This window comes from Carlito syrichta, unplaced genomic scaffold (genome assembly GCF_000164805.1).
Source record: "Carlito syrichta isolate Samal-C Ts95f unplaced genomic scaffold, Tarsius_syrichta-2.0.1 Scaffold305575, whole genome shotgun sequence".
Taxonomy (NCBI): Eukaryota; Metazoa; Chordata; class Mammalia; order Primates; family Tarsiidae; genus Carlito; species Carlito syrichta.
The window spans coordinates 71,014-86,520 of NW_007249671.1; the positions used below are offsets into that span (position 1 = coordinate 71,014).

A 15,507-nucleotide genomic window follows, 5' to 3' on the forward strand; every position below is an offset into this window, starting at 1 on the left:
CTCAAAAAAAAAAAAATAAATAAATAAATAAAATGCCTATACCATTCCTGCTATTATTGCTTCCATTGCTCCTTCCACAAACACATTAGACCATCGCTTATTTCCTATAGTGTGTCTCTGTATTTTTTCGTGCTTACCATGACTCAAAGAGGTCCATTATATCAAGTTTTCCGCTTGCTGTAAAGTCATCAATCACTCATTTTGAATCTAGGCTCATAACATTGGCATAGAAACAGTTGTCTCCCAATCCCATTGATTGCCCAGTTTGGGTAATCAGCTATTTTTTTCAACTGCGTTTATTATATACATTCCAAGAAATTTTCTTCTGAGTATATTCATTCATTTTACCCTCTTTTTATTCATCTACAAACCACTCTGCCACTTTTTTTTAAATTGGAATCTCACTCTGTTCCCCAGGCTGGAATGCAGTGGCATGCTCACTGCCACTACAGCCTTGACCTGCTGGGCCCAGGAGATCCTTCTGCGTCAGCCTTCCAAGTAGCTTCAACTACAGGCATCTTCCACCATACCCAGCTAATTTTTGTAGAGACAAGATCTTGCCAAGTTGCCCAGGTTGATCTCAAACATGCGGGCTCAGGCAATCCTCTCACCTCAGCCTCCCAAAGTGCTGGAATTCTAGTTATGAGCTACTGCACCTGGCCCACTCTGCCACTTTTTAAACTTCAAGTGTCAGGAACTTGGGGCCATTTTGGTTTATCTGGAGATCACCATCCTTATAAAAGACTTTATGGCCTCCAAACAGTATTCTAACCACTCTCTTAAAATCTAAAATCCTCTTCTTTGTATCATTATTATATTAATTATTAATTCAGTTGATCTTGTTCTATTATTTTAGGTGGCCGGGGAAAGGACAATGCTTGGATCATTACGTTTCCAGAAAACTGTAATTTTAGATGTATACCAGAGGAAGTAATAGCAAAAGTACTCACTTACTTGACATCTATTGCAAGGTATAGCCTTTCATTACATTTTTAAAATTTGCTTAATATCAAATACACATTTGAACGTCTTAACAGCAAAATGACTTGCTAATATAGCTATTATTACTACTGTGAATAATTAGCAAATAACTTCAGAGTAGAAAAATGTAACTTAGTAGGAGCAGCCAGCAGCTACCTAAATTGTACAAAAAATTATGCCGAGCATTTATGAAAATAAACGTGGGGGTCTAGAAGTATTTGTCTTCATGAAAAAGAGTATAGGTTGAGCATAATGATCATATATAGAGACTTTAATTTGCTTAAAATTCAATCTTACCAGCCAACAGTGAGAACAGCCATTTTTCATTTCTTCTGAAGATAATGCAGGAAGACTGAATCTTAAATTCAGTCGTGGTAATAGGAGGTAGCAGGAGTAACGTCTTGATATTAGAAAGCATTGGAACTAGAATGCTTTAAAATGGAAAGTTTCAAGAGCTTTCTTAGATATGTTACTTATGTTAAAGGTAGAATTTTTATAGGAAGCATTTTCTAGTTACTAACCCCGAAGAATAAGAAGGTACAAATCTAGGATGAGAAAATTTGAGATCTCATGAACAAAAATCAAATATCAGAAAACTAAATTTACAGTGTAACTGTTGAAGCTTGAAAGTGATCTTTTCAGGGCGAATAAAAGATATATTTTCCATTAAACTACATTTCCTCAAGGAGCAGGCTAGAGATAGAAAAAAATGTATTTAACACTGTTATTCTGAATGAATGCATGGATCATTGCCTCATGATGGATTTCCATGGAAAGTTAAATTTGATGTCAGAAGGACAACTGTCTTTTGGGTTTTCACACACTGAAGATTGCAGTATTTCAAATACATTTTAGTGACCTATCTTCATTATACTATCACTTTCCTATTTAAAAGATTGACATTAGTGCTGCCAAAGAAAGTTTAAACAGCGAGTAAAGGGATATGGAATCAAATTGGTTTTTGAGATAGCACTTTGTGATAGTTTTCCAAATTCAAATGTGTCTTCAGTCAAGACATCAAATGTAGATGAAATAACCAGAAATGAGGTGAAGACATATCTAGCAAATTTGGGTTATTACTAAGAAAAACTTCTTACTTCCTGTTGTCTTGCAGGCAAAATGGATCTGACTCCCGGTTTACCATTATTCTGGATCGAAGAATGGATACATGGTCTTCTCTCAAAATCTCTCTCCAAAAAATCTCAGTAAGTCCCTATGCATTCTGTTGTAGCATCTTACTTTTGTTTTACATTATACTTTCTGTTTTGGGGGTAAAGATTAGTTTGATATTGACAGAGACAATATGAATAGATGAGATAATGAGGAGGCAAAGTAGCAGGAATGTTTGTAGCAAAGTCTGAGGCAAACAACTCCTCTCAAAATAAAACCTAGCGGGAAAAAGTGAGTAGTTAATGGTTCAAGTTATGAGTGAGAAGAGACTCAGAGTTCTGTGTGCTTTTCAGAGCATGACATGTTTTTTTTAAATCTCTTGTATTTATTTATATATTTTTTACTATATTTTTTTATAGAGATGTGGGGTACAAGTCAGGATTAGGTACATCAGCAATCTATGTGCAAGTGAAATTTAGGCCTCCAACTGGTCCCCATTTCCCTTGGTTTAGGGCAAGGTACCCTTTTTGTGCCACCCTCATCTACCCTGGCAGTGTCCTGCGACTGTTAATCCCTCCCTTGTGTTATTGTGGTTAATGTTCTGGTCCAACTTATGAGTGAGAACATGTGGCATTTAGTTGTTTCTGTGATAGATTACTAAGCATCATTATCTCCAACTCCATTGAATTTGCTGCGAAGTCCGTGATTTTGTCATTCTTTATAGCTATGTAATATTCCAGCATGTATATATACCACATTTTCTGTATTCAGTCCACTTTCACTGGGCAATAGGGTTGGTTTCATGTTTCTGTTATTGTGATTAGTGCGACAATAAATATGCATGTTCTTTTTAAATTTTATTTTATTTGTAGCTTTAGGGGTACAAATGGTTTTTAGTTACATGGCTGCTTTGTATAGTGTTGAAGTCTGGATTTTAAGTGTTCCTGTCACCGTCATTAGTGCGCATTTTACCTGATAGGTAATTTTTCATCCCTTCCCCTTCCCATCCTCTCCCTTCTAAGTCTTCAATGACCATTGTACCATTCTAGCCTTTTCAGACCCTTAGCTTAGCTTCTCTTCAAAAGTAAGAACATGTGGTATTTGGTTTTCCCTTCCTGTGTTACTTCACTTAAGATAATAATCTCCACTTCCAACCATGTTGCTGCAAAATATATTATTTCATTTTTTTATGACTGAATAGTATTCCATGGTGTGTTATTAAAAATCAAAAAGACAGCAGGGCTCGGTGGCTCAGCCTGTAATCCCATGCCTTTGGGAGACTGAGGTGAGTGGATTGCCTGAGCCCGCGGGTTCAAGACCCGCCTGGGCAGGCGAGACCTCATCTCTACAATAAAATAAAAAAAGCAGCCGGGCGTGGTAGCGCGCGCCTGTAATTTCGGCTACTCGAAAGGCTGAGGTGGAAGGATCGTGGAGCCCAGCAGGTCGAGGCTGCAGTGGCCGGGAGCGGTCACTGCACTCCAGTCTGGGCGACAGAGTGAGACTCCAACTCCAAAAAAAAAAAAAAAAAAATCAAAAAGACAAGTCTTTATGGGAATTATTTTTTAAATGCAAATGACTGTGTTGTACGTGGAAAAGTATAAAAAAGAAAGTTTAAACAATAGTAATCCAACCACCTAAAAATAAGCAATTTTAAACATTTTGCTGTGCATCTTTCCAGATTTTTTTTCCTCTAAGATAGGCCAGGGAGGGAAGTCACCTACAAATGACATATCTTCCCTACTGGAATCTAGTTTCTAGCTTCCAAAGACTCAGAAGAAAAACATTTTCTCTAAAGAAAACATTATGAGAGATACAATCTTGCCCGCAGTCATCCAAGATGATCCTTTACATTATTAGGCTCACTAGGAATATAGTGACATTGTTTGATGCTTCCTTTTCATATAAGAGGAGAGAAATGAGGAACCCAGAGACTCCTGAGCTGGCAAGATTGGGGCTGTCTGTGGAAGTACCATTATGGCTAACTTCATCTGTCAGACCAGAGTATCTAGGAATCAATATATTTTTTTAAAAAATTTAAGACTATGACATTGTCAGCCATCTGAAATTCTTACTTTGTCTCCTGACTGACTCAGGAGGCCATTCCCACCAGAGGAATTTGATTTAGTCGCAAGGGCAAAACAAAAATTTAGGTTGTTAGACTCCCGAGCCAAAGTCCTTTTTGCTATACTGTCTTGTCAACAAGCATAAAACATAGACTAGCACTCACATGGTAAAATAAATGAGATCATTATTCTTTTAATATCCAGTATGAATTATTTCTCATTTTGGGCAAGTCAGCAAAGGGGTTTCCTGTTTATTTGTTAAACAGAGTTGTTTAATCATTAGCAGTGGAAAAAAGAGTTAACATCATATTCACACAAGTTACTAAAATAAAATTGCAAAACCTTGACTTTGAATAATATATTTTTGCTTTTCAAAAGCATTTACATTTATTAAGTATTGTTGAGTCTCGTTATTTCCTGGTTAAGTACTATAGGCAAGTATTATTTTAATTGTCTTATAGATGAAGAAATTACAATAATACATGCACTTTGGAAAAATTATGTGGTGAATCCAAGTTCAAATAACTAAGTAACTAAAAACGCTGGAGAAGGAATTGAAATTTCATGAATTCCAGTTGGTGTGCTGCTTTCTATCATTTTCCAACTGGCTTATGAATAGCCACATGAATTAAATGGTTTTTAGAAAAAGGTAAAGTCATTTTTGAAAGAGTTAATCCACCTTCCATATGCTATTGAGCCCTATTAAGGTGACTGAATAAAGTAAGAGCTGTTTCCTTTGCTCTGGCCTTTTAGAATTTGTCCTTTGCTTTGCTGAGTAGACCTTGGTTTATGCTAATAATAGATTCTTTTTATACTAAATAGAGCACTTGTTGCAATCAAACATTTTTTATCACCCAGTTGTTGTTGTTTTTTTTTTTTTTCTCTTGGCCAATACTGTACCTGCTTGATTAAATTAATTTTCTTTTTTTTTCTTTTTCTTTTTGAGTTGGAGTCTCTGTTGCCCAGGCTGGAATGCAGTGGCTCAGGTCATCCTTCTGCCTCAGCCTTCCAAGTAGCTGGAACTACAGGCACGCGCTACCACACCTGGCTAATTTTCTGATTTATTGTACAGATGAGGTCTCGCCAGGTTGCCCAGGCTGTTTTCGAACCCATGGGCTCAGGCAACCCACTCGCCTCGACCTCTCAAAGTGCTAGGATTACAAGCTGAGCCACCTCACCAGGCCAAATTAATTTTCATTGTGTGACTGGCACGTAGCATCAGTTTTTAAAATAGCTTTATTTTATTATTTTAATAGTTTGCTCAGAACAGATGTCATATTTTATATTAGAAATAGAAGATTAGGTCTTGATCATATAATTTTGAGGTCAACAGAGGGGTAATGACTTTTTTTTGTGGAGTGATACTCCCCTTTTGTATTCCTAGGGCTGCTTTATTAGTGCAAAAGTATGAACCATGTTCAGTAAAGAGCTCAGTGCTTAGGGTCCCTTTATTCTCATAACTGCCAAATTGATGGTGCTGGAAGAAGGTGGAGTTCATGTACTGATGACATGTAACAACAATATATAGGTTGTTTTAAGTGTTATTTCTCTTAACATTTAAAATGTTTTTGCAAAAAAATGTTTTTGCTTGTGGTATAGTTTCTATATTCACAGTCAAGAGCACATTAGTTGTATCATAACTATTAATAAATGTTGGGCACTGTTTTAAAAAAAGAAGAATATTGAATACAAGCGAATTTCAAGTGCAAAGGTTGGCATTTCAAAAGAATTCCTGGTAAAAACTACCATTGTGTAGCTAGGTGTAATTGTCTATGGTGTATTATTTCAGACAAGTGTCTGTGAAATAATCATAAAATTTAATGTGAAAACTTTTATTTGTTTGTTCCAAAGTAAGTGAAAGCAGTTAGGTTATACTTTATAATTAATGAGAGAAGACTTTTAAACTAAACAGTGGTGCTATAGTGCAAACTGCTATGATTTTTGAATATGATGTTAACTCCTTTTTCCACTGCTAATGATTAAATAACTCTGTTTAACAAATAAACAGGAAACCACTTTGCTGACTTGCCCAAAATGAGAAATAATTCATACTGGATATTAAAAGAATAATGATCTCATTTATTTTACCATGTGAGTGCTAGTCTATGTTTTATGCTTGTTGACAAGACAGTATAGCAAAAAGGACTTTGGCTCGGGAGTCTTAACAACCTAAATTTTTGTTTTGCCCTTGCGACTAAATCAAATTCCTCTGGTGGGAATGGGCCTCCTGAGTCAGTCAGGAGACAAAGTAAGAATTTCAATTCCTGCTCCAGCTTTTTTGGTTACTTAGTTATTTTGACCTTGGATTCACCACATAATTTTTCCAAAGTGCATGTATCATTGTAATTTCATCATCTATAAGACAATTACAGTGATACTTGCCTACAGTACTTACTCAGGAAATAAAGAGACTCAACAATACTTTGGAGAAAGGTTTATTTGGGAGAAAATCCTATCCATCTTAGAAAGTTTGCGTGTTCTGTTCTTTCTAAATTATTATCAGGACAACATTTCACAAACTGTAGCCTTTCAAAAGGTTTAAGCCTAAAATAAAATTTAATAAAAGACAAAACAAAGCAGTTTAAATTTTAAAGTCAGGCCAGGGTAGGACTCAAAAGTATCTGCTAATACTACCTTCACAAAGATTCTTAGCATTCCACCTTAAAAATCAAACTGCGCAGAGGAGAAAGCCAGTCCCATCAAGACTGCTCCTAGGAGGAGAGTTCCTTTTTTCCTTCCTCCACTCTTAGGACATGCCTGATCTTCTTGAGCAGTCCAGCACAAGCTAATCCACAAGGTTCAATCAGGCTAAGTAATTGGGGGACTGTGTCAACCCTGAATTACAATGTGCAGCAGGAAAGGATCTGTCAGCTGACTAATCAGGGATAGTGGGTTTTTTTTTCCTTTTTTTTTTTTTTTTTTTGCAGCACTGCCACTGTGGTAATGGAAGCAGCTACGGTAGCTTTGTTTGACAGAGATTTTTGGCTGCCGTTTTTAAATACTACCCAAGAAGCAGCTCATATTTCATCAATGTTGCATTGACAATTGGAAAAGAAGAGTGTAATTGTGTATAGGCGAGATGGCAGAAGCAAATCCCCCAAGAGGCAAGATGAGGTTCAGAAGGAATGCGGTAAGGGCTCTGCCTGCAGTCCTGAAAAGCCTGTTCCCAAGTTCAAATGCAGTGATGCTGCAGCATGGTGCTATAGCACAAACTGCTGAGTGGGGGCTTTTAAGGACAAATGGAGAAAATGGAGATTTGTATTTGCATGGATTGCATTGATGTGATTACTGTGATATTGACATAGGATAATTTAAGGGATTCGAGGGGATAGACTATAATTTAAAAGTCTAAATATCATCAAGTTTATAAGGGAGCTCATGTTATTTGTGTAAGACTGTTGTGAACAATTTTGAATCACTTGGCAGTATGGCTTTAAATCATGAGTTAAAATAGTATCTAACAAAAGGAGTCATTTTTTCTTTCACTATGGTCAAGAAGAGTATGTTATCATAAATGGGTCTGGAGGTGTTTTCATTATCACTTAAAAAGGCAGCCCTTCCTGGGGGTTACTGTACGAGTGAAAAAATTTTAAAGTCTGGATTGATTTGAAACCTTTATGGTTTAAATTCTCTAAGTTTAAACCTTAAAGATGCGAAATTCTAGCCTGTTGACAACTTTGTCTTTTAAGGAAAAAGAAGGTGTCTCACTTTTCAATATAGGCTACAATTTGGAATTCTTTCAGACACGTTTATATGATCATCTACCTTCATTAATTTATTCATATGGTAAAGTCCCAGCAAATTTCTAATGTGAACTTTAGATGTATTTTGGAGAAATGTTGAAATAATATTAGCTAATTTAATAACAAACCGGTCAACAAAAAGGCTTTAAATGCCACATTTTCTTTCAAAACTTAAGATAATTTTATTGAGGTAATGGTTCAAAATATAACTTTGCTCACTAAAAAAAAATCAAGACAACACACATACAAAAGTAAGATGGTAAGAATTTGCCATAGGAAAAAAATGACATTTTGAATCAAAATTAAGATAAAGTAAGTAAGAAATTTATTATTGGTGAATGACAGTGAACATCAATGGATGAGTAAATGGTTTATTTTCTAATAACGCTCAGCACAGAAGTTACAGTCAAGTCAGAATATGAGCCTTTTATTTTGACAGTTATATCTTTGGATTTATACATTAAGAATAAGTCTTCAGACTTTTAACAAACAATTTAGGTTACACAAAAGAAAATGCCTATGTACAAGTATGTTCTTTGCAGTATTGTGAGCAACTGATATCAGTACTTTTTTCCCCAAAGGTAACTGACTTCCGCTTTCAGAAAGTTCCCAATTCCTTTTTATATGTAGATGTTTTCTCAGTGCTGAACTTATTTTCACGTCTACACACACACACACACTAATATACACAAATAAATACAGCACACAGGTACTCATTGAATAGACATATCTAGCACCTTGTTACAAAGGTAAACATGGAACAGCTTCTGGACTGAAGGAACTCTCAATTTAGTTAAGTTAAGAAGGTAGTTAAGAAGGTAGAACATGCCCATAAATAACTATTTTGAAAGAACTTCCAGCTGGTGAAAAATACTTCATATGGAAGGTGACATTTGTTTGGATGTTAAGAGCATATGTTTCAATTATCTTTCCTTGATTCTTTTCTTTGTTTTTTTTCTTATAAGTGAATTACTTTAAGTGGCCCCTAGGAACAGATATCATGAAATGAAGTTGACTGGATTAATTTTGACGTCCAGAACTGTAGTTTTGCTTACATACATAGGACTTGACGAGAGTAAAAAAGTTGAACCTCATCTAATGACAAAATTGTTTGATCTTGGTCAGTTTCTGAAGTTGGGATGATCCTGGAGGGTATGACAGGTAGCACCTAAATTAATGGTCTAGTGAAATTTAAAGTGCCAAAAAAAGGATTGAACTAGTTACTTGGAAAAAAATTGCACCGACTATAGCTGAGTAAAAGGGAGGAAATGAGAATGGATAGATATGTGACAGAAAAGGCAAATTACAAGAAAGGAGTATTGCTTTAAACTGTCCTGCCCCTGACTGAGGTCACTTGAGAAGTTGCTTGGCTACATGTGGAGTAACTCATATTGTCTGCACTCTTTAAGGGTGGTGAAATGACGGAAGAGTGTGAAAATGGCTCGTACTGTTGAAAACTATTTCCCGTAGCTTAAGATCATGAGATTTCTTTTCCCAGCATATACTTCAGAGATGGTTCAGACTTTATTATAGTCAAGCGTATGTTAGCGTCTCAGCATTATGGTCTTCCATGATATTAGATTACAATAGTTTCTGTTCAGGGGGCTTTATGATGCTAAACTGTTTCTAGTAACTTGTTTCAAACATTATTTGTCCCATTTTGGAGATGTCAAGGTCAGATCATTCCTAACTGGCAGATAGTCTATGATGTGTTAAATGTCTGGAAAGAGCTCATCTTTAATACCCAGATAGGCCTTGGTGCTACTGCTCACCAACTGCTTCAATTTCCTTCTTTGTGTAAAGGGAATAATATTTCCTTTACTGCAGTGTTTTGAAGGCTAAATAGGATAATATATTATAACAAGTCTGGCACATATATAATGGCTTTCAGTTAAGGTTCCCTCTTATTGTTACTGTCTTGCCCTAAAGGTTAAAAAAAGAAAAACTACAGAAGTATAAATTGCTTTTATAGTAAGTAATAAAACTTTTATGTTCTATAAGGCGCTTTAAACATTTTACAAAGAAATAACTAGAATAACTGAAAGGCCTGAATAGGGTTATGAAATTGCCTCCTTTGGATGCCACACGAAATAATATTAAACAATGTCAATTTCTAGACTTTGGCAGTAAAATGATGTATTGAGTTTATGCCTGCTGTTGTTGTTATTGCTGCTGTTACTACTGTAAGACCTTAGAACTGGGTGATCTCGGGGTAGATGTGAATAAAAGATGTGAGTAAAAGGGAGGGAAAAGTGACAGGGAACTTATTTTGTGCCTGATACCTTAAAGAGCCAGTGAGAGCTGTTGCAGCGGGCTGGGATGAGGCCACATACAGTTATTGGACACATGTCTCTAAGCCGTCTGAGATGGGCAGCAGGTTCATTTTCACTGAGATGCCTGTAAACAGTCACATGTTGGAATTCCAGAAAAATGCCTGCAAGAAGCTAAAAGCCAATGCTGTTTTCTCTCCCATGCAAAGTCTTTTTTAAAAGAAAAACAAAAAACAAAAACCAAGATGTCCCTTCCCCACATCCCTATGTTTTTGTTTTTTGTTTTTTGATAAGTTCTCAAAACTGATTTGTAGTTTCACAATCTTGGGTTTGATATTGGGGAAAACAGAAATCGTGCTTTTTCATGTTTATATAACCATACAGATTAGAGATTCTTAAAGCAGCATACCAAAAAATTTAGAAATGTGTATTTCCAAACCAAAATGAAAAAAACTCAATGGTCTTGAGCTATATTTGCTTGATATGTACATCCAATACCCTATGCTGTTTGTTTATTTAAATACTAGACTTAGAATATATTCTCGTGAAACTTATACAAATATCTATATATAGAGAAAAAAATCACTCTCTCTATATACCTATATATATGCCTACACATTCAAACTAATCTTAAATTCAGAACCAGGCCTGTCAGGTTAAAATTGCTCAAGAGTGTTCTGTCCCCTCCAGATTCTCATAGGCAGTGATCACAGAGGGAGACGTGTTCATATTATTGCTATTGGCCCATGTTTAGATATATGAAAATTTTCATTCAGAGGTTGTAAATTGGAAGCTCACAGATATGTTTTGTTTAGATAATACAAAGTTTTAACAAACTTTCAGTTTGTTTCCCATCTTTAAACATCTGGGTTTCATACAAAAATCTGGATTTCTGTCTTCTCTTGAGAAACCAAAGATTTGGCAATGCTGAGCACACCTTCCCACATGACAACACATAGTTGGAGCTGACTAGTGAGTGCCCTACTCTTTGGATGCTCTGCAGTTCACTACAGTCTTCACCCCTTTTTATTGTTCTTCATCACATAGAAAGAGTGAATTGCTATTTTCTACCTCATTTAGGTCGTTTCACATTTACATGATCTCCCTGACACATGGTTGTCATTCAAGTTTGTAACCTGTGCTTTGGGTTTCAGGCTTAGATTCTCAACCTTGAACTTGATCCTTGTATCGTCCTTGCGATGATTCTCCAAATTTTTTCTCTGTGTGTGTGTGTGTGTGTGTGTGTGTGTTTCCTGGATTTTAATTCTGCTACTTACATACGGGAGGGTCTTGAAAAACTACTTGGCCTCATAAAACTTCAGTGTATTGGTTCCCTTTTGCTGCTATAACAGATTGGCACAAACTAAGTGGCTTAAAACAGTGCAAATCTATCGTTACAGTTTTGGAGGTTAGAAGTTCAAGATTAGTCTCATTGGGCTAAAACCAAGCTGTCAATAGGGCTGTGTCCCTTCTGGAGATTCTAGGGGGCCTTGATTTTTCTAGCTTCTGCAGACTTCCACATTCCTTGGTTTGTGGCCCTGCATCACTCTGACCTCTCTCTCTCTCTCTCTTTTTTTTTTTTTTTTTTTGAGTTGGAGTCTCACTCTGTCGCCCAGACTGGAGTGCAATGGCCGCTCCCGGCTACCACAGTCTTGACCTGCTGGGCTCCGGCGATCCTTCCACCTCAATCTTCCAAGTAGCCGGAATTACAAACCCGGCTAATTTTTTGATTTATTGTAGAAATGAGGTCTCGCCTGCCCAGGCGGGTCTCAAACCCGCGGGCTCAGGCAATCCACTCACCTCAGCCTCCCAAAGGCACGGGATCACAGGTTGAGCCACCGAACCCGGCTTGACCTCTCTTTTTTACTTCACATCTCCCCTGACTCTCTTGCTTTCCCATTTTCTTAATTAGGTCCTTGTGATTATATTGGTCCACCCCAATAATAATCCAGGATAATTTCCTCATTTCAAGATCCTTAACCATGTTTGCAAAGTCCCTTTTACCCTGTAAGGTAGTGTTCACAGGTTCCAGGGATTAGGATGTGGACAACATTGGAGAGTCATTATTCTGCCTGCCACACTCAGTTTTTCCAGTCATGAAATGAAGATAAAAATGGAATCTCCAGCATGTCACATTAGTACAATGTCATAATAGTGCTCTTTATGAGCGTACTTCTTGCAATAAGCATTCAGTAAATAGTGACACTCCCACTCCTGCCCAACTATCCAATCTCCTTTTGACTTTGAGAGGTCCTGAATATATAATATACATGTATATATATTTGCTATAAAAAGTAGTCATTCATATGAGGTTGTGTATTTACTTTTAGTATGACAGCCTGGCAGACATTTTTTAAGGTCTGGGATAAGTGAATGAGACTGAGATTGAAAAATTAAGTATGTTTGATTCATATGTGGACATGAGGGATAGAAATAATACACTTGGTCTGAACTGAGTGATTTCGTTTTTTTAAAAATCCAAACCAAACCAATCAAAACTCCTCAAACCCTAACAGATCAATTGACTTGAATGTGACCCAATGGTTTAGTTGTTGTATATATAGGCTTCAAGTTATTTGGTTCCCACAATGGCTGCTAAATTTGAGAGAAGCTATTGGGTTAACAAAAATCATGTGCTCTATGAAGATATGTATGGTAGCTCAATGAAGATTTTAAAATTATAATGAAAAACATTGTAAATGTAATTATACAGGCAGTAAATGAAGTCTTCATCCTTTGGTAGTCCATAGTCTTTAAAATGCAAATTTTGTGGGTTTTTTGTGACAAGTGAATTACTAAACATTTTGAAGAATTTAAGAAAGGAGAGTCTATGATAAAATAATCAGATAGTTTTACTTAAGAATGATCCGATTAGAATGTAGAATTATCTTTAGAAGCAGTTTATACAGCTGTGAATGTTTGGGATAAACAACTTTATCAAATAGAACAATGACAGATTTAATAAATACCCAACATGAAATCACTGACTTATGAGCAACTGAATACTCCTACCTCTGCTTAAAATCATTTCACTATTGATCCTTGGATAGTGATTTTGCTTCTCTCTCCTTTCTTTCTACATTGTCCCTTGCTGTGTGATCAGCTGTCCCTGGACCTGGCTTCTAGGACATCCTTGCTCTCCTAGGAATATCAGGGTAGAGACCAGGGCCTTACCTTGACAGAGAGTTTCCACATGGCCCTCCCTATCCCAATAGTATCCTCCCACCTCCTCCTCCCTTCCTATAGTATCCTCCCATCTCCTCCCACCTCTCACACAATTTTGGAATGTGTAGGTATCCTAAGCTTAAACTTGGTCACCACTAGGTCCTTGTATCTAGAGAATTCCTAAAGCACAATACCAGAGAACATGAGATTAAAGAAAACTGGAGAAAAAAAAGAGGAGACCAGATCAACTTGGAATCCACGAAAGAATAAAAGTAATTTTGCTTTAAATGTTGGTGAAAGTGAGGTGCTTTTTTAAATTTAAAAGTAAAAAAAAATAAGCTGGTTTAAGGCAGGTGACTATAATAATGTACTGGGAATTTACCCAGGTAGAGGAAAAGGAGAGGCTTAACTCTCAAAGTGAATGGAATGAAAATAGAATCAGTGTTTTCCACCTAAAAAATAGGCCCAAAGTTCCTATAAGTCCCTGTTAGACTATCCCCTTAAGTAAACTTTTATCATATCCCTAAGGTTTTCTTTTTTCTTTTTTCTTTTTTTTTGAGTTGGAGTCTCACGCTGTCACCCAGACTGGAGTGCAGTGGCCGCTCCCGGCCACCGCAGCCTCGACCTGCTGGGCTCCAGCGGTCCTTCCGCCTCCGCCTTCCAAGTAGCCGGAATTACAGGCACGCGCTACCACGCCCGGCTGATTTTTTGATTTATTGTAGAGATGAGGTCTCGCCAAGTTGCCCAGGCGGGTCTCGAACCCACGGGCTCAGGCAATCCACTCACCTCAGCCTCCTAAGGCGCGGGATTACAGGCTGAGCCACCGAGCCCGGCTAATCACAGTTTTTTTTTTTTTTTTTTTTTTGAGTTGGAGTCTCACTCTGTCTCCCAGACTGGAGTGCAGCGGCCACGCAGCCTCGACCTGCTGGGCTCCGGCGATCCTTCTGCCTCAGTCTTCCGAGTAGCCGGAATTACAGGCATGCGCTACTACGACCGGCTGATTTTTTGATTTATTGTAGAGATGAGGTCTCCCTGCCCAGGTGGGTCTTGAACCCGCGGGCTCAGGCAATCCACTTTTAATCACTACTAATCATTGGATGTTGGAAGGACAGGGTCATGTAGGAAGATAGCAGTTCTCATTTAGAAACAATGTTTAGAATAACAGGAGGGGAAGTAGTTTCTCAAATGAAGGGAGAGAGTAACATAAACATGGCTGCCTGGGGGAATTGTGAGTTGAACCATCCCAATTTGTGTTTATTTATATTGTTTATTTTATTGATTTAATTTTATTCTCTTTATACACCTGTTTGTGAATATCAGATTCGGGTCTCCTTTCCTTATTCTAGTTCTCATTGCCACTTAATTGTTAATTTATCACCATCTCAAATTGAATTGAAAAAATCCCTGGTTTTGAGCATTATTTTTCCAAGAATCTAGGTCTTATGACTCAGTGAAAGTTACTCTTCTTTTTTCATTAAATAGAACTTTATTTTTATTTTTAATTTTTTACTTTTATTTTTGAGTTGGAGTCTCACTCTGTCACCCAGACTGGAGTGCAGTGGCCGCTCCTGGCCACCGCAGCCTCGACCTGCTGGGCTCCGGCGATCCTTCTGCCTCAGCCTTCCAAGTAGCTGGAACTACATGCGCGTGCTACCACACTTGTCTAATTTTTTGATTTATTGTGAAGATGAGGTCTTGCCAAGTTGCCCAGGTGGGTCTCGAACCTGCGGGCTCAGGCAATCCACTCACCTCAGCCTCCCAAAGAGTGGTATTACAGGCTGAGCCACCGAGTCCGGCTTAGACTTTATTTTTATTTTTATTTATTTATTTATTTATTTATTTATTTATTTATTTATTTATTTATTTATTTATTGAGTTGGAGTCTCACTCTGACGCCCAGACTGGAGGGCAGTACATGGTCTCTTACTACAGAAGAATAAGGAATCTGGGTAACACGAGTCCTTAAATCCCAAAAAACTACAGGGTGTCTTACTAAGGGAGAAAAATGTATCAAGGATTTGAAGCACGAATCTGGGGAACAGGATTCTTCATAAACAGAAAACTTCACAGCCTCTTGGTAAGGACAAACAAGGAAGCTGGGATACACATGTGCTCGATCCTAAAAACCTACAGGACGTCACTGTAAGGGCTAAATAAGAATCAGGGTTTTGAAAC

At 37.3% G+C, this 15,507-nt stretch overlaps 1 protein-coding gene across 6 annotated transcripts in view; it reads left to right on the plus strand.

Moving 5' to 3' along the window:
- MCF2 (MCF.2 cell line derived transforming sequence) overlaps window positions 1-15,507 on the plus strand; it is a 114,377-nt gene that overhangs the window by 47,880 nt on the left and 50,990 nt on the right. For 3 of the 6 annotated variants that reach the window (XM_021714298.1, XM_021714299.1, XM_008061780.2), the window contains exon 1: window positions 6,882-7,284. In XM_021714298.1, the coding sequence (XP_021569973.1) occupies window positions 7,234-7,284 (51 nt within the window). In that variant the 5' untranslated portion in view covers window positions 6,882-7,233. Of the gene's footprint in view, window positions 1-856; window positions 972-2,095; window positions 2,187-6,881; window positions 7,285-15,507 lie in introns of those variants that run through there. The other 3 variants (XM_021714296.1, XM_021714297.1, XM_008061782.2) reach the window with 2 other exon arrangements.